Source organism: Coturnix japonica, chromosome 4, assembly GCF_054131305.1.
Source record: "Coturnix japonica strain WE chromosome 4, WE-NBRP24, whole genome shotgun sequence".
NCBI lineage: Eukaryota > Metazoa > Chordata > Aves > Galliformes > Phasianidae > Coturnix > Coturnix japonica.
The window spans coordinates 88,776,719-88,796,453 of NC_140666.1; the positions used below are offsets into that span (position 1 = coordinate 88,776,719).

The window sequence follows — 19,735 nt, forward strand, 5'->3', positions numbered from 1 at the left end:
AATCAACATGACAAAGGTAATCTTTACCCAGATTTCACAGTCTTAACCTCTGAGATGTAAAATCAGAGACCAAGACAGATTAACAGAAGCACCAGGCTTGCTAAGCCCTTGACCCATTACATAAGAAGAGGTGAGCTGGAGACTCATTACCGCTCCTAGGTACAGCCCACACTGCCAACTAGGGTCTTAATGCACTTGTCACAGAGATGGCTTGAAGGCAAATTTCCAGATTTGTTTTCATTCCACATCAGAAGCATTTCAATATTGCAAGTCATTTGGAGTATAAAATGCTTTCTAGAATCATAGAATCACTCAGGTTGGAAAAGACCTTACAGATCGAGTCCAACCACAACCCAACCATGCTACCCTAACTAACAACCCTTCGCTAAATCATGGCCCTGAGCACCACATCCAAATGGTTTTTAAACACATCTAGGGATGGTGATTCAACCACCTCCCTGGGGAGCCTATTCCAGTGCTTAACCTGATATCCAACCTAAGCTTACCCTGGCACAATTTGAGGCCATTTCAATGGTCACAGCTCTCCTGGTTCCACCCATGCACTCATTCCTACCCACCTGGAGAAAGGTGTTCTAGAGCAATCCTGAAGCAAACTGAAAGGAGTTGGATTATCTGAGACACTGCTCCAAGCAAGAGAGCTCAAATGCTTTCACAGCAGGGAAACACAGAAAGCAATTTATGCAGAATTTGAAAGGAATGAGATGAGGTGTAATCCTCTCAACAATTTAGCTACCACCTTTTCCTAACCTAACAATAACCTTGCCACTTCTGTTGTTTGACATAGCATTATTCTCTCACTTGTTCACCTGCCTTAATACAAAAGAATTATCTTGCTCATGTCTCATTGACAGCCAGACTCACTAGAGACATCACGTTTCGCTCCCTCCCTTCTCTGCAGAGAAAGGTGAAATGGATATGCAAGGTGCAGGCGGAAGATGGAAAATGGAAATCAGTGAAAATCAAGATGGAATATGGAAATCAGCCTCATGAGAAAGTGAATTGGGGGGTAAGACCATTCCCAGCACCACCAGCTTGCCACACCGTGTTAGCTCTTGATGCTGGCTGGCCCCTAGGTAATAAATATGACTTATTTACTCCACACCAAGTCAGTGCAACAGTCTGTATTACCTGTTCTTTGAGCAGCAGAGCCACCCTCTCAAAGAGCTGGTTCCCATCAATGGAGGTTAATGCAATATAGAGGAAGAGGCCATAGAGGACTGGTTTGGGGATCCACTGGAGAGGGAAAGGAAGGAGTAGGAGCGAAAGGCCAACCAAGAAGTTCGCCACCAGACTTGTTAGCCGGGTCTCCTTCACGCTCACAATCCTGGAAGCAGGAAAACAGGAATTAGTGGAGAAGAACCCCAGTACCCACATAAGCTTATTACCGGGGTGCACAGCTCAGAGTAAGCTCAGGACACGTGCCACACAGGAAAGGGAAACTCATCTCCACCACACTGAGATCAGCACTTCTGGCCCCACGCTGACACTGAGAAGGCAGAGCTCTACTGGATCCAGGCCAGGCACTTAATCCACAACTCAAACAGAGCACCTGGAGAAAGGCCAAATTCCCCTTCTCTGAAGCTGCACAGATCCCATCCTGAACTAAATTGCCCTCTAAACTAATTCTTTACAGCACTCTGTGAGAAAATAGGCAAGAATCCTCTTTCTGGGCATTAATCCTTCCCTCGATTTACCCGATGCATATGCAATTGGCTTTTTATCCAGAATAAAACTCATTGGCTTCTACAGGAACTAATGAACCTCTTGGAAATAGAAAAAAAAAAAAAATGGATCTGCACTCTCGACTGGGAGTCAACGTTTTTGATGCATGTGAGGATCTCCTTGTTTACATGGAGGGAATGCTGGAAGCACTACGCAGGGAGCAAGACATTTACTGCTGCTGTGGATTACTGCAGTCGTGCTGTGAACTGCCTACTACTGCGCAGACCTTGTAATTCACTAATGCAAATTTCATAGAGTTGATGAACAGTTTTTAACTAACAAGAATAAAAGACGGACAGGAAAAGATGCAGCAACTTTCAGAGTCTACTCAGGGGCAAGAGGAGGCGTTTTTGTTTTCTTTTCATTCCAAATAAGCCCAAAACAATGGGAGGAAACAAAACCTTCATCTCTCAAGGGTACTTAGAAAGGAGATTCTTAATGTAATTTATATGTATACACATATTTAGAAGATAAATCCACAGAACGAGCGGGTGAATAAATCCCCTATTATAGGTGAAACTCTTGTCACAGGCTCTCTAGGCATCATCTGGTGGCTGCAAGTCATTCTGAATTAACCCTCTACACAAAGCACTCCGAGGATTAGCACAAGATCTGTGAGAACGTTTCCCTCTTTTCTGTGTACTGCTGACACCTGGTAATCCCTTCTGTCCTAAAGAAGGTTCCCTTCACAGTGAATTCTATCAACATTGAGAGCCTTCCTTTCAAATATGCTCAGGTTGAACATCTGAAGTTCTGCTTGTGCATTCAAGAACGTAATGATGCTGTGGGGAAGATGGAATCTTCCACACCTGTCTTTAGGGACTGAGGGAAAACACAACAGCCCAAGGTTTGCTCTTAGCACATGGATAACATAGAATTTATATGAGACCTAAGGAATAACAACAAATATTACAAACAGAACACCAAGTCCTGAGGAAAACACTTAAATTCCCTGGTGAGCATTGGGGCAGATTGTATATGTTATCCAAGACTACCAAAAGAGGATGTGCAGAAGAGACAGAGGAGTTATTAACCACTGTGGAACTCCCCCATCTTCCCTAATCTCTAGATTTAAACGGTCAAAATCACAGCCTTCCTCCTTTCAAATACACTCTTACAAGTTTCCTAATGGGACATCCCTCCCATTGCCTTGAGAAGCCAGAGGAGGAGCACTGCTCCCCCCCTGTTATCTGCAAACTGCTCCACCAGCTCTGGAAGAACAGGAACATCAGCTGGGGGATATTATTTGGCATCATCTGCACAGCCTCCAGGCCTGCATCACTGCAGAACAGAAGTCTCAGAGAGAATCAAGCTTTAAGTGCAACTGCAGGGGCTATTTTGGATTAATCTGATAGTCCAATAAGGAGCAGTCAGACCACTTTAGTGCCATCAGAACCACTATGAGCCTCTTGAGTGTCGCAGTAAAGCAGGAGGGAAAGGATGCACTAAGTGATTCAGTCCATCCACGAACAGGAAGAGCTCCCCCAGCTTTGTCTTTGGGCAAGCTACCAAAGAAGCATTTCTTGTTTTGGGGAAAAGAACATGTCCACAATCTGCAAACAGAGCATATACAAGGCTGTTAAGTTCCTTGTGAATGCAATGATGGAAACCGAAATGCTCGGGATGAAAGTTAAATATTAAAACAGCATATTTCAATAAGATACAAGCCTGCAGTGATTGGAACAGCCCAGAGCAGCAGCCTTTTGGTAATGGATTTTTGAAGTTCATCACATTTTGCCTGCCTTCTTCTCTAGGAGATGCAGCAATCACAGCACTGAGGAGTGTCCAAATGTACACAAGTTCTTCAATAACTACAGTCACTTGCTGTTAATGCCATATAAAGCAGTCTGGAATTCCTAACCAAAACAGTTAAAATTGCTTATCATTCATAAAATTTGATGATTTTTAAAGCTGAACTTCCCACCCTTTAGATGCTCCTTTGTCAACTCTGGCACCTTTCTTATTTCCAGGGTAAAGATGACAAGAAAACAAACAAAAAACAACAACAAAGCAGTTCAGAATCTGGTTTGTCCCTTGAGGAAGCAGTTCCAGAAAGCCTGCACTGCAATGGAAATGATGTAATTAACAGAGATTATAGAGCATAATCCAGGCTTGCTTCCCTGGGATCCTTTAATATAGTTAGCATGGGATTAACCATCCCTTACCTCCTCCCCCATATGCCTATTTGCAGATTGCCAGATTCCCATCAAATTCAAGTGGTTCACCCACAGGGGAGAGGAAGCAAATTTTGCTTTCATTGTGACAGAGCTTTTTTCCTGTTAATGCCATCATCTTCACAGAGCTTTGATTCGAGGGCAGGAGAGGAACCTACCAAGGGAGTCAACACCAAAAGACCCCCTGATTTTCCAATTGAGCTACATTACGTTTTCATTCTCAGCAGAACTAAGAGAAAAAGATGACAGTATTGCTCAGAGCCTCCTGTTTATGGCTCAGTGCTCTGCAGAGAACAAGCAGCTTCAGTCTCTCAAAGGGAGTTCAGACAAGCAGGCAGCCCTCGTTCCTTTCTCCGCTCCCTATATTTGGTTCAAAGCACAGATTTACACAGAGGTAGAGCAGGGCCACAAGGGTAAGTACCTGGAGAGATTAGGTCATCTCTCAGTTCTTTTTAGGGTAATCACTGGACCTACATCTATGTTAACAAAGCCAAATAGGGCTCTCCTGTGTTATTTTGGGGGCAGCTGGGTGACAGAGCAAAGGACAAGGACAGAAGGCGCTTAATTCACACAAGGAACCGAGCTTTGCCAGGAGAAAACAAAGCAAAGCATAAAGACAGTGGGTGGCAAAAGATGAAAGGAGCCACTAGGTATCTGACAGCAGAAAACAACAGGGAGGCTTGGCTCATGGGTTTCAAAGGGAAAACAGCACATCCCCTGGACTACAGATGTCTATAATCTCTTCTGCAATACACCAAAAGAAACAGTATGGATTCTAGAAACATTTCTCCTCCAAAAGAGTGGTGATGCACTGGCATCACAGGGGAGTGTAGTGGTGGAGTCACCACCCTTGGAGGTGTCCAAGAACAGTGGAGATGTGGCACTGAGGGATGTGGTCAGTGGGTATTGGTGGGGGTGGTTTGGATTTGATGATCTTAGACATATTTTCCAATATAATGATTTGATTATTTGAATACAAGACTACAAAACTGATTAAAGTGACTCAAATCTTACTCTTCTTTTTTCCTTCTCCTCATAACATAAGGTTTAGCATGGCTCCAAAGCAAAAGATATAGTTGTGGGAACAACTAATACCAACACATTCTAATGGGAATACAAGCCCAGGAGCTGATATCCCAACAAAGGACTGCAAAAGCACTGCAGGGGATAGACAGGAACACCAGCATATGGCTGTGGTATGTGAAATCTCCACCAGCAACCCAGAAAAGCAGACAAGCCCAACTAGTTTGGGGCAACAAGCACCAAGAACATAACAGAGAGATTGAAATTAAAAGGCAGATCCAGACAGATCCACTCCATTTCCCCACAGAAAATGACCACTTAGTCTCACTTTTGAGAAGTGAGGATCCTGAAAACGGAAACAAAAAGATAGCATAATTAAAACTAATGGCATGTGAGTGGAAATTACCACTTCTGAGGTAAAAGCGTTCAAGTGTAATGTACCGAGATCAAACAGATCAGATAATCTCTATTCTGGAGGAAGTTTCATAAGAAATTGGATTTTTTTAATTATTATTTTCTTAAATAGGCCTCTGATAAGAAAGCATTTGACAACTCAGAGCAGCAAAAAAAATCTTGTCTTAAATAGAACAGCATGACCCAGGCATGGTTTCATTGCTGTTTTTGATAAAGGAAAAGAGAATTTAATAAGCCTCTCGCCTTTCCAAAGCATGGTGGAAGACCATGGGAGCTCTGAAAAGCCGCTGCATTTTTCCTACCCTTTGTAATAACCACTAGACAGGTCCCATGTGATGAATCAGACTGGATTTTTTCTGGTGAAGATATCTAGATAAGTCTGGCCAAAACATCTCCTCAGCTTCACACAGCAATAAAAGCAAAATAGGCCTTGGCTGACTCTCTGCACCTAAATTTGCTGAATTCCTTCAGGCTACTTCCTACCACTGAGGAAAGCACGCATTTGTGGCTCTTCTGAACCAAACGCTTTGTGGAAGGGGGATGAAGCAGAGCAACAGAACCATGGTGGCTGAGGTGGCTTTGTTTGCTCCATTTTCCCCTCCACCTTCATCTCCCACAGCCTTCAAAGACTACAGCTACCTCCCCACCCATGACCTACATCCCACTGAACCCAAAGGGCAAGGAAAGCACAAAACAAACCCAAAAGATCCAAGACAGCTTTGTGGTTCCTACTTACGTCTCATAAATGTGCCCATTTTCAACCCTCTCCTCCACGTAAGCCAGAGCACGGACATGCATTGGAGAGTGAGGGAAGGCAGCATGGATCCATGGAAGGCCAAAGATGGACAGCCCCGTGTTTATCAGTGCCACGAGCAGGAGATCCCAGTGGTAGGCTGTTCCCTTCACCAACCTGAAATGGGGTAGAGTTGAGAGCCATCAGACCTGGTGCTCACAGCAGCAAGGCTGCTCTTGATGAACCTGAGCGTGAATGTTAAACCAAGCGCACTTCCATGCACAGAGCAATTTTACACACCTCCTGTCTTACAGCTAACACTACGTGAACGCAAATGGTAATGAAACTTGATAGCTTTCTCCCAAAGCAATCACCTTCTGGAGAGAACAACGTTGAGCTAAAATGCAATCTGCTAAAATAACAGCCCACGAGAATCACATCAGCATTTTGCCACTATGTTTGTTGCTGAGTCAACTCAAAATACACAGGTGTGCCTGCTAACAGAGCTGACATGGGCAGGGTGAAACTTGGGCATGGGTTGTCAAACCAGCAACATTGAAGTTTCCCCATCTGCCTTGCTTCTAACCCTGATCTCTCTCCTTCCCCACAGGCAGACCCAGGAGCTGAGCGCACATTTGGTACACTGCAGTAATCTCCCACAATTATTGCTTCTGCATGATAAGAAAATAGGACATGAATTCATTAAACTTCAGCTCTTCCTCATTAGTCAGCACAGGAGATATGCTCCTAGCTTCAGTTAACGCTGCATACTCTCCCCCTAACTCCCTTTAGTTTAAAGGAAACAGCCCTTAATCTAAAAAGTTAACCAAGGTGTTTAGCCACATCACATTCACTTAGCAGCTGCTCTCTATGAAGCCCATACACTGAACTCACATCTCTTATAACACTGTCATTTTTGCTAAGGTCCCCCAACCAAACATACCCCATCTGGTACCATGTGCTCAAACAACTTGAATAAAGTTTAGATAAAGGCTGTGTGGGGAAATTCAGCCTTCAGACTGTATTACCTAAGTTAAAGGTCTATCAGTCATAGTTCTGTCTCTGGGCAGCAGAGCAAGATAACACTTGAGCCTGCTCCGACACAAGTAGAGGACCAGCAGAAATGCTCTCCAGGCACCATCAACTACAAAGTGTGCTCAGATATCATTTAGGTGCCTTAACAAACATCAGTACCTAAGAAGAGACTTGGAGCCATCTGAGATGCTCTAAGATAGTAGGTACCTGGATCTAACAAGCAATCCAGCACAGAAAGAAGATCGTGCCTTTATTGGTATGTGAAAACAGCAGATGTAATTATCTGAGCAGCAGAAATCTTGGGTGGAGTTCAGTTTTGGAACAAAGTCATGTCACATTGAAAGTGTTCACCTCCATCGAGGGAGGAGGCAACAGGGTAACTAGGTCAGATGGACATCTACACTGCTTTGCCTCTGAAGTTGGAAGGTACTGGCAGGAAGGGTGGGATTCAGGAGGGTTGTATGCTCTTCCTGTGTTGGCTTACACTTTGAAAGCATGATCCTTGCCCATGTGCTGATTTCTCAGAGCAGAGGCATCACCCAGCTCCCACAGGGTTATCTCTTATTTGTCCTATCTGCTGCTCTCAAAGGGTTTTCTGTGTAGAAAGGCCATATGCTTAGTAGCAGTATTATTTTAATACTTGTCTCAGTCACACAGCATTGGCTGCACTGTATACACACACTCCTGAGTTTCTGTCTAGCTCAATATACACAATAGCTCTAGGTGTCTTATCCTGGGTTATTCTCACACTATCCAACCAGTCCATCATCTCTTGGACTGTCCCATATCTTTCCTCTATTGTTCTTTAGCAAAGCAGCGTGCTCTCAGGTACATACCACATTTTCCCAGCTTATTCTACAGGAAGAAAATGCTATATTTGGTAGGACACCAAAAACCATATTCTGTTTGGTTGCAATTGGTGATGGAATTTTTGTTCTGTGATGACACCACAGAACAAACTGTCAGGTTCTATTTTCCTCCTTTCCAAACCCTGACATCTGATCAACATAAGCTCAGCCTCGTACACAGCATTATGAAAAATGCTACAAAGAAATACAGAATGTTCTACATTCCTTAAGGGCTCCCTATAGGAAACAACAACCCATACTGGGATAAAGATGACCCACTTACATTACAAATTTATGTAATGCTTTACCTGAAAGGGGGATGATATAATCAAGATAACAGGAATAATCATGTAGTCAACGAAAACCGAATTGGTTCAACTGAATTTGAGCTTGTCTTTTCTCCTCTAATTGTGTCACTCTAGCTACAGCACAGAGTATAAAGTGAATCAACATACAAGGAAAACTCTCCCACACACCACACCAGTGAAGAACCCTGAGACATGGTATTTTCTTGAAAGAAAGTCATGCACATTCAACTTTCAATATCATCTGATTGCAGTTAGAAGAAAGATAAATGAATATTTTCATAATCTTGTAAATTTAAACACAAATCAGATCTACTAGATAGAAGTGAAACTATGACACATGTAATATTTTACTTCTCTTCCCCATGCTCAATTAGAGATTAATAGCTTCAAACACTTTCCTAACTCCCAGTTGCAGTGTATGATGCTATGACAGTTGTGCAAATCACTGCCTTGTCATTTACAAAAAGGCATCCTATCTGGGAGAGCTGTGCACACATCTACGTGGACCAGATGCTCCACGAGCCATATGTGGATGTACATCCATAAACAAACCATACCAAATACCCACAAAATTTCATACGGGGGGAAAGAAGAAACAGGCTGAAGCATTGAGCTCAATGCTTTGCATTATTTTTTGATTCAATGCTACAATATCAGGTTTTAGGAGATGGCGACGATAAGATCTGAAAGAACATGTCCTGAATATCCCAATTTTCAGGCTGGATTTCAGATAAAGCTGTCAGAAGACAAAGTTACTTGAGGAACAAAGTGTAGAACATAACTTGAGAATCTCCTTCTGTTGTTGTAGCACTAATTGAGATCCCATTGCTACCAGTCAATGGGTTAAGGAAGAGGTTTGAGAACACCCCTCCAACATAGGGACAGCAGAAAGTTGAAAGCATTACCTGTTCTCTGGAGCGTTTGTGAGCGATGCCACAATGTTCTGCTCTATGAAGAAGAGCATTGACAGGAGGAACCCCAGCCCCATTGCACTCATCACTGAACCAATGGAGAGGGACTGGACAGGAGCCAGCACAAACAAGCTCTCAGATGGGTTGTAGTTAAATTTGGACACTGCAAAGAGGAAAGGAATGAAATTAGGGTGTGCCTTTTTGCCAAACCATCTACAAGGACCCACACAGTTCTATACACGTTATGATCTACAGGGAACCAACACAGAAAATAAGCCGTGATGCTCTGACATGTGGGAGGCAGAAGGCCATACCAGACAGGTCCATCTGGCTGCTATAGTTCAGTTTTCCCCCATCCCCTAAGAGCTTGGCTACCATCCTGACTTGTTGGGTTATGGCTCGTTCTAGTTAGGCATTCCATATTTTGAACAAAAAAAAAGATTGGAAACATTTTCCACAGACACGAAGAATTTTTTAGATTAGAAATTCTTCCTTCTAACAACTATCTGTAGGTTCCTTCTGCTCAGTTCATCAACTGGAAGGGGTATTTTACATAAAACTTCTCCACATGCAACAAGTTACGTCCCTGCTTTCTGCCAGGGGAAGAAATCTATCAGTATGGGTAAATTACATATGGCCAAACATCATTTTGCAATCCAACTGAATTGAATGGTCATCACAGAAAAAAAAAAAAGCCATTTCTTATGCGTTTCCATACATTTCCTCACATCACCCACTCACGTCACCACAGGACAATGCAATTCCTGTCCCCATTATCACTTCCTGATGTGGAAAAGCTGATCTGTGTGGCCAGTGAATGGTGTATCATTTTTAGATTTCCTCATGTAACTTAAAACTGCCCAGATGCTCTGCACCGTTTCACCTAAATTAGGAAAACGTCAAGTGGAGACAAAGAGGACAGACTGGGATCATCAACTCTACGTCTGCACAACTGGCAACAAACCCTTCCTGCCTGCTAATTACTCTGCCCTTTGTTCTTTGCCAGAAATTGTTGATTCTCTTTATTGTAAGAGAGATGCACTTGAATTACAATTAAATGAAAAGACGGGCTGAAATAATTCATCTAGAGAAGACTTTACTCAGTCCTGCTTGATTATGGTTCAAATGGCTTATATCTGATACTGATGAAATTAGGACTCCTGAAGTGGACAGCAGTACATTCAGTGCTCGTAATATTATACAGGGGATCATAGATGTTTATTTTTCATTTACTTATAGCCAAACTTCCCCAGATTTAATTCCTACTTTAATTGCAGACTGAATAGCATCCCTTAGCATTCCAAAGAATAAAAACACAACTTACTTTCAATTTCCTTGAAGATATAGGAACCCACAACAGAAAAAGTCAAAACTGAAATTGGTAAGGCACAGTCGGACAGAATTTCACGGACTCTTGCGTGCAAATATGGGCTGTAATTTGAAGACAGAAAACTTCCATCAACACCACACTGAAGGGACAGGTGCCCAATCTAGATAGCATTAACATTAACAAATGAAAAGTAAGTCCAATCTTGCCATTCTAAAGAGACATTTGGAGCAAAGAAAGTCTTTAATCCAGCCTAAACCCTGCGGAATCTATCATCTTTGAAGGGTGATGGATACATAAGCAAAAACCCAGAAAGGAACAAGAAAATAAGACGAGCTGGTCCTCCAGCACCAACTGGCATCTAATTTCCACAGTAGTTTTAATTACTTGCTTGGCCTTTTAAAAGAGTTTTAAAGGCAACAGTATTAAAACCCACATTACGAGTGGGCATCTGACTTCCAAGAGCACAACAGAGGTACCTTCCCAATAGGCTTTCCTACACCATCAGAGGTTTTGCCCCCCAAGAATGGTTTAATGCTTATTTACGAAGAGTTCCAAGAGTTCCAAATGTTCAATATGATTCATCCAAAGCTTTCCAAAAACTCACCTGTGATGCCAAATCAAATACGGAAGGGCATCAGTCAGTGACAGAACATTTTGTCCTGCTCTAACATTTTCCAGGTGGCCAGCCAAGGTCACGTCTGATTTTGGCTTCCACCACCACTAATGGGAGAGTTCCACCTGATTTCACTGGGTTACAAGATTTTGGACCTAAACCGTTATTGATTACTCATAGGTAGTATTAAATAACCAGTAGTCTGAGCTCTAAGACTAAAGTAACTCACCTTTTCTTAAACTGATAGAGCGTATGACCAAGCCAAAGGGTACCCAACATCAACATGAGACTAAGGACGGCAGTTTCACGTCCATAATGCACATCATGCGTGCCTGTTTGATTCTCTAGGGACATGGATCTGCTCACTGATGAATTCATCAAGAAGGTGGTATTGATGCCGAGGCTTGGAATAGCATCAGTTCGTGCTTTTTCCAAGTAACTGTCTCCTGTGCGCCCATGGTAGTAATATTTCTTAAAAACTGTACAAACAACCAACAGGCAAGCATTAGGATAGGTTTGTGACAATCAGAGCAAGTAAAATAATGTGTTTTTTTCTTTTCTTGCTTGATCATGCAGTATTATTAACGTTATGCTTCACCAGGTTTATAGCTCTACCCCTCAAGCCAGAGAAAACAAATCAGGAGAGCTGCTTCTCTTACAGAGACAGCACTTGACAGATTTTTCTTTTCACTTCTTTTACAAAGTAAAAATTACACTCATCCAAAGCAACAGATACGAATTGTAAGAACTTATAGTGCTCATTATTTATGTGATTTTGTTCCTCTCACTGGAATCACTGCTCTTAAACATAAACAGACATCAAATTTCAGCAGGCTGCTAAAAAATTACAACAAGATCTCTGAAAAAAATTAGGAGCAGACAGACTACTTAGACCCTTAAGAGGAACTACACAATGCACAGTAATTACTTTTCCTCCAGGGCTGCTCCAGATTTAAAGATAAGTGTTGATGATATGCAAAACCTGGCAGAACATTTATAATCACACTGTAAATTGAAATGGAGTTATAGAGCATCTGAAGTAAACCTGTACAAGTGAAATAGCAGTGCCTCTGGAACTGCCCATAAATGTATTAGATTAGCTCAGTTAAGAGTCATTTATACAAGTAATTAACAATTGTAAATGTACTCTTGCTCTTGAGTATTTAGTCAAGATCCCATTTGTATGGTGTTGTCTGGCTCCAAGCATACAAATGCAGTATTGGGATAATTTCACCTCTTTGGGGAGTGAAAGCCTGGAGGTGTCACAAGGAAAAAGTGAAAATAAATGGGCATTAAACACTGAGGGATGTGGTCAGTGGACATGGTGGGGTGGACTGGACTTAGTGTTCTAAGGAGTCTTTTCCAGCCTTAATGATTCTGTTGTGACTGGAGGCCAGCAGACAGCACCTGCTCTCCTCCTCGACACCAATAGGAAAATACTGGAGGATGGAAACCACCATGTCAGAGCTTGGCAGCACCTCTGCCTTTCTTTGCTTTAGGCAAAATATCCCTTCAAGCTTCACAAGTAAAACTTATAAGTTAGGGCAGGAGCATCTCCATTAGACAAAAATACAGCAAACTCAGTTCAAAACGGCCTTCACAGCACTCTGTACCCTGCACCCTCTCCACTCCATGAAAAACCCCAAGCACCTTGTTTTTTTTCTTTTCTGGGTTGTTTCATGCCATTCTCACATTGCACTTTCAATCATGAGAACCTCCCCCCATAAGGAGCGATCCTGTTACCACCTCCCTTCACACCGCATACTTCTGCACTGCGCGCTGCGGAAGAGGCTCTGCTGTTATTTCCTCCCTGTCCTCACAGCTGTGTCCAGCCCAGTCAGGACACCCACATCTGCTTTGCAAATAGGTAAACTGAGGCACAGAGCACTGCTGCAACGTGCATGGAACAGGTTGTTGGAGCATTTGCTGTTTCCAGCTTTGAACGTTAAAGGGTGCTTTTGTCATCACAGAAGTGATCATGGGGGTATTTCCTAGGGATTAGCAGCTGGCCAGGGCTGAAAGGCTGCTCACTGTCTAAGCATACCCTCACTACATACAGTCACTAAGTCCTATAGATGTACACAATTACTAAGCCTATGATAAACCAGCAGTTGCAGAATTGCATGTGCTGTGCAGAATACACTGATACGCCTCCATTTAGATTTGAACTCATACAAATAAAATTCAAGTTATTTATATAGCCATGTTTTGAGTCTTGGGGATTTTCTCAGTTCCCCACACTACGCTGCATTTCCCATGTATTTTAATACATTTAGAGTTGACCACCTACGTGCACCAGCTCTTGGGCTGCAACTCAATTTGCACCCGCCTCAAAACCTGGTAGGGCTGCTCTAGTTAACCCTAGATATAAGGGGAAGAAGCTTTCTGGCTTATTTACTCTCATTTTACTTAGCGCACTGAGGATGTGTCAAGACAGTAGTGTACTGAGGGCTGTTCCCTGAACAACTTGCTCTAAAACACTAAATTGCTGCAGATTTTGTCATTTTTGGTTGTTTTTCTAACTGAGAACTATGTGGATCTTGCTGCCCCATTCAGAGCAAAGCAGGTGGTGCTCCAATTGAAACAGAGCCATCCTCAAGCCCAGCGCACGCTCAAGTTCCTTCCAACAACATTAACTTGTGTTGTTTGCTTCAGCTGGTTGGTCATCGTTTCCTGCAGAGTGCAGATGTCAAGATCAAACAAATACAGCTTTGGTGGCTGGGCCACACGCCGAAAACAGTGTCAGTAGGGATGGCCGGTGCACCTGGCCTAATTCCTCTGTACAGGGTTGCAGCCCTCCCCCATCTCTTTCCTGCATGAGTGTAATACCTTGCAAAAACCAAGGCTATGAGCAGTCTAAGGAAAACAGATGTGAACAAAAGAAATATCTACTGAAGCCTTAAGGAAGCCTTAATGCTGCTGATAGCTTTTGCTAGTATCAGCTTCCTCCTTTTACCTAACTGTTCAATCCTTACATTGAGAGTTAAGTGAGCAAGTATCACCTCCTGCTATAAGACTGGAGCGGAAGAGGAAAGACGAACGTGGCTATACTGGTGTCATCTGTTTAAATATGAGCACCAAGAGGGTTTAAGATCAAGGCTGTGCCTGCCAGCATCACTGCCCTTTTGCACCTGGGAACCTGGCTGGACATGGGGTCTCATCTGCTGATGAATTCAGTGCTCCCAGATGCAGCTCCAGCCAACAGGAGCTGGCTTGATTTTTATTAGCATTGTTCCTACAAACAGCCCTTTCCAAGTTCAAGGGAAAATTAGACTAATAAGACTAATTCACTAATCACATTAACATCCAGCCTCCTCTACCGTTCCCAGTGCAATACACTGATTGATCTACTATTCGCATACTCCTGAAAGCCTGGTAGCAGAGATAAATGGATGCTTTCCTCACCTTTAACCCATACCCCATGCCCTTGCTGTGCAGAATTACTCTGCTCTGCAAACATGTACTGATTTTCAAAGAGCAACTGAATACTGCTGAGTAACAACTTAGTGCTATGGGAAGAATGCTCCATGCCTTCAGAGCAAGGCACTGACAAAACACACTTCAAGTACCACACAGCTGCACACTAAGCATAAAGGCAGCAAATTATCCCAGAGCAGCTACCTCCTTCACCAAGCTTTGCCTTTGCAAGATATTTGATAGATTCTCATTAAAGCCAGGAAATGTCTTGCCTCAAAAGTTCTTTGCAGCCTCATCTTTGAGGGTGTTCACCTTGCATACAAGATACCATGAAGAGCCAAGCCTCAATGCCTGGAGAACACATTGCACGTTCAATGTGGTTAAGCACATATTGAAGGATATCAAACTTCAGATGGTCAAAATTGATCATGAAAGCAACATAGACTTGCTCGCTTCTCATTGGGATGAACAGAAAGGCTGACGTCCAACATGACACTGCAGTCACTAGGTTACCATCAAGGGAGAAGGAGATCTCAGCTCATAAGGATGGACAATCCCAACACATCTTTTCCTTCCCATTTAACACATTCAACAATGTGGCGTGGAGCAAATTCTGCATTTAAATAAGACTTCTATTTGGAAGGACCATTCAAAAAGAATGGCATTACAGAAATGTTAATATGGTTTCTCTACCTAATCCCATCTCAGTCAACTGAAATGAGAGCTAATAGAAATGTTGCATATCCAAGTAAACTGCTGACACAGAGTTGCGTATGTCTCAAGCACTTTGATTTTCTCCCGAAGACTCTGAATGAACACGGATCAAGGCAATGTCATGCATATTTGCAGCCTCATATTTCCCTGTGGCAACAAAGCAAAGCAGAGATCTGGACTGAAGAATACAGTTGCAAGACTTACCTTTAATAATGCCTTTGAAGGCGTCAAGCACAAAAGTGATTGATATAAAAAGTGCAATTATTTCTTCTGTTGACCTGTGGAAAAATTGCATGAATTAATACAGCTATTAGCAGAGCGTGCATTCAACTCCATTCAAAGAAAATCAGCATATTCATGCATTCACATCAAAATACACAAATTATAGTCAGACTCCAACTCAGGAAAGAAAACCCAGTGAATCTTTCAAAGCTTCTTTCAAGCTGGAACAATAAGCCAAAATGATACTCACTTCATCTTGCAAAATACATTTTTGCAGCAAGATTGTAATTAAGGAGCTCATGGAACGTGCAATTTTTCCATTTGCTGAATAATCTGATCAAAATATGACTTCTTGAAAATAGCTACCTTTTAAAGAGCTTCATCAGAAGACTGAAATTAAAGAGGGAGTACATCACAAGGAAAAAGCTGTTCCACAGTCCAATCCAAGCGTAGAAAGCACTGAAATCCAAGTTGTAGTCATCACAGATTCCTCGAATGACTGCAGAAATGAAACATTCGCACATCAAATTAAGATGAGATTCTCACTTGCTTGATGGCAAACAAGAACTAATTTTAAGACTTTGCCCAACCACACCTGTTGTGGACACCATTAAATTTGTTCTTATACTCCCTGTATGAGCACTGGACCAGTCTTTCTGTCTCCTCCCACTAGCCACTAGAAATAGGGCAAAAAAAATAATGCATGAAACACAGTCTCCCACACTGCTCAAAGCATCCTTCCTATGTATTAAGGCCACAAAATCCCCCTTAAATTTACTTGTTATGACAACTCAGGTGCTGTCGGAAAAAAAGATCTCGTGTGTTTTTGTACCACGTTTACTCTGTCACTGCACTGCAAACTAAATCTTTCCAACTTAATTGTAGTCCATTCAATTGTTTTTAGATATACTGAGTGAGTTTGCTCCTTTACATCTCTGGCTCAATAGCGTAATCTCCCAGCTGTAACTGGAAAGCTACTTATCACACTGTATCAGAGTGATAAAGATCCCTCATTACAGGCTCTTATCCTCAAGGTGGTGAAATGCAGCTCTGTGAGAAAATAGCCAGGCAAAAAGATTTCTCCCTTGAAGCAGAAACGTTTATTCTCATGACTCTTTCTTTTCCCGGGATCATTCCATTCAAACCAAGTTCCTTTAACTAAACATGAATCAAGCTGCTTCTCTCAGCACCAAAAGTAGCCCTTTAAAATTGACTTAAAGAAATGCAACTAGAACTCTAGTAGGGTTACAAGATTCTCACACAGAGCCACTTTTCACTAATCTCAACCACATCAGCCTCCAGTGTACATGTTTAACAGGCTTACCATTAATGTACAGTGCTAAAGGAGCTGTAGTCAGGAGCACGACGAGAGGTTGCCCAGAAAAGAGTGCATAAAGCAACCCTCCAATACACTGGCCAACAATTGTCTTCTGCACATCTGTGAGTAATTGGGAAGAAAGGAAAGAAACATTTCTTATTCTAACCAAAGAATTCTATGTTCACAGAGCAGACACTCACTGATAAATAAAAGGAATACTTAGAATGCGTAGAGCTGAGACATGAAAGCATGAAGTAACCCCAATGCTGGCAAACTAGTATAACCAAATAGCCAAGTGCAGGACCTACAAAAACCAAGTCTAACAGTGCAACAATTTAGGATACCAACAAGTTTCATTTGGAAGATCATTAGAACAGAATTTTAACTAGATCTTATGAACTTCTTCAGAGATACAACTAAGACAGAACAACATATCCTCCACTATATTGGCATTTTGGACACTGCTAATGAAATCTGTATTAAAACCCAGGAGCTTGCCTTGGGAAAACGTACATGTAGTACACTGCATAGCTACAAAGCAAGTGCTACTTAATAAAACAAAAGTATAATTCTAGCCATTCATGTCTAATATTACCCCCAAATCATCAACTTCTCAGAAAAATTGTGAACTTAAGATCAGTCAGTGATGCTTTACTCAGCAAAGAAAAACTGTAAAAACTCAGTGATCAGAGCTACCCAACTTGAACACATTGGATCCCTAAAGAGACACAAAGAGCATAAACTTACCAATCGCTCCTCGGGTGTTTTCATCATTGAGGGACCCAAATGCAATAGATGGAAGGAGGCAGGCAAAATAGAGAAAGATCATAGTTGTGATGTATTTTCCTATAGCCTTGTTGTTTCCAATAATACCTAGTGTAAACCCAAAAAGTTGTTAGTGCTGCACACTTGGAAATCATTGAAACCTTGTTCAAAAAAGGTGTATGTGCCATTAGATCTTTTAATACTGAAACATGCCAGGAGAAATGTAGCCCACTTTAGTCTAAAAATATAGGTAGTCTTTAGCACTTGCTTTTGCACAGCTGTATTCCTGTACACCTAGTACCAGAACAAGTACCACCAGCAGCACCACCATAGAGGCTGCTTCAGCTGACACTTCTGGCATCACCAAAACAGAAAATCCCAGGAGCAGCTTGTTCACTTTTCCAGTTTAAGCTCAAAAAAAGACCAAAGCAGAAGCCAGAACCTTAGGGTTCATAAATCCCCACCTCCTGCCTTTTTAATGCCAACTTTATAGGTATTCTGTGCTATATCCCTAACAAGCTTCATGATGATCACTCGCCTTTGCAACTCACAATGCTCAGGGCAAGAAAACATGTAGCACTTCATTTTCCCCTAGGTAGAAATCTGAGATTATAAGGCTTGAATCAATGATGTGCTTTTCTGAGCCAATTAGTGCTAGCGGACTTATCAAAACAAATAGCACAAGAGGTCAGGAATGCGTACATTAAAAGTTTTGCTTTAAAAAAAGCCCTTCTGAAAGAATGGCTTCTTTTCCAGCCACTCACCCCTTCTCATCTCCATCGGAAAAAACATACTGAGCCATAACAAAAGCAGCCAGAAAGAGAATTAAAGTGTCATAACATGAATTTAAGGGCCTCTGAAGTAGCTTCCCTTCCCTTTCCTGTTTTCAGACTGATGTCCATCCCCAGTGAGCTTATATCACCCCTAAGAGAAAGGATATGAGATGAGAACAGCTGACATTGCTCAAGAAGAGCAAGAAGCATAAGTTTTTGTGAGGGTTTTTTTTTATGGGGGGGGGTTCGTTTTTTGCATTGAGCAGCCTTAGAATGGTTATAGCAGAAAGAATCTCCTCCAAAATAACTTTTAAAAGCCAACACAACCTTCAGTCTGCCTGTATCACCATCCTCAACGATGCCTCTGCTGAGTCACTTGGGCAGATTAAGAGACATCCACACTCCCCCACTTGTGGAAGCCACATGTGTAGGGAGTTCCTTTGCATCTGCCCCTAAGCTCCCAAATACCCATCTAAGCCTCTGCTACCATCAGGCTCTTGTCAAAGGAAGATACTAGCACAAGAGCTGGATCTGAATACAGCGTTTTTCATCTGAGGCTATTAGTGTCACACATAAAATCTGGGCACTGCCACAACTGATTGCTCTTCACTCCAGCAATTGTCAACTACTCAATGACTTCCAGATCTTATCTAACATCTGCTTTATGCACTGCTTGTAATGCAGAGATAAAGGCAAAAGGAGGATGTAAAAGCAAAAAAAACACAACAGAAAATGTGTAATGATCAAGCAGCCACATGAGTAAAGGACACTTTGTGAAGGCTCCTGTTTGCAGACCTGAGAAGTAGACATGAATAGGAATGATGCTCAGCATCCTTAAAAAAAGTAGTAAGAAAACAGGGAGAGCTGAAACTTGACAGGAGACATCTCAAGCATGCAAATATAAGCCCGACCTTCCAAGAGTCATGGGACCAGCTGTTTCAGGGCAGATTCTTTTAAGTTTACTGTGAAGATTCAGAAACCACAGACCACATTCCTGACCACTCTTGGCAACCACAAGGCCTGAAATGTCCTTTTTTCCAGATAAAGTGTTCTCATGTGATCAAGCTGAACAGCTACAGGCTCCCACCTCACACCCCCAAGTGCCTGAGACCTTTAGAAAGGACAAAAGGTTCTGCAAGGCAAAGAGACTAAGCATTAGTTTTACAAGTAGAGATTATCACTCCTTGTTTTGAGAATGATGTGGCTCCAGAACACAGGTTTCTTTGAACAAAGGAGTCCTTCCAATGTGAAAGATCAGAAGCAGCAGTGCTTGAAAGCTTTGCATTCATAAAAGGACAGGCAACCAGGACTAGAGAAGCAACAAATGAAAGAAAAGGCTCATTTTCTAAATACAGAAAGGTTTGTAAGTGGTAAGGTGCTGGTAAGGTGCTTCC

At 42.2% G+C, this 19,735-nt stretch overlaps 1 protein-coding gene across 10 annotated transcripts in view; it reads right to left on the reverse strand.

Annotated features, from left to right (window-relative positions):
- Nucleotides 1-19,735, reverse strand: part of SLC4A11 (solute carrier family 4 member 11) — a 124,157-nt gene that overhangs the window by 7,480 nt on the left and 96,942 nt on the right. For all 10 annotated transcript variants that reach the window (XM_015863019.3, XM_015863024.3, XM_032444207.2 and 7 more), the window contains 9 exons: nucleotides 17,551-17,676; nucleotides 16,810-16,923; nucleotides 15,852-15,984; nucleotides 15,468-15,541; nucleotides 11,362-11,611; nucleotides 10,514-10,620; nucleotides 9,184-9,352; nucleotides 6,091-6,264; nucleotides 1,150-1,345 (listed from right to left, as the gene is read on the reverse strand). In XM_015863019.3, the coding sequence (XP_015718505.2) occupies nucleotides 1,150-1,345; nucleotides 6,091-6,264; nucleotides 9,184-9,352; nucleotides 10,514-10,620; nucleotides 11,362-11,611; nucleotides 15,468-15,541; nucleotides 15,852-15,984; nucleotides 16,810-16,923; nucleotides 17,551-17,676 (1,343 nt within the window). The remainder of the gene's footprint in view (nucleotides 1-1,149; nucleotides 1,346-6,090; nucleotides 6,265-9,183; nucleotides 9,353-10,513; nucleotides 10,621-11,361; nucleotides 11,612-15,467; nucleotides 15,542-15,851; nucleotides 15,985-16,809; nucleotides 16,924-17,550; nucleotides 17,677-19,735) is intronic.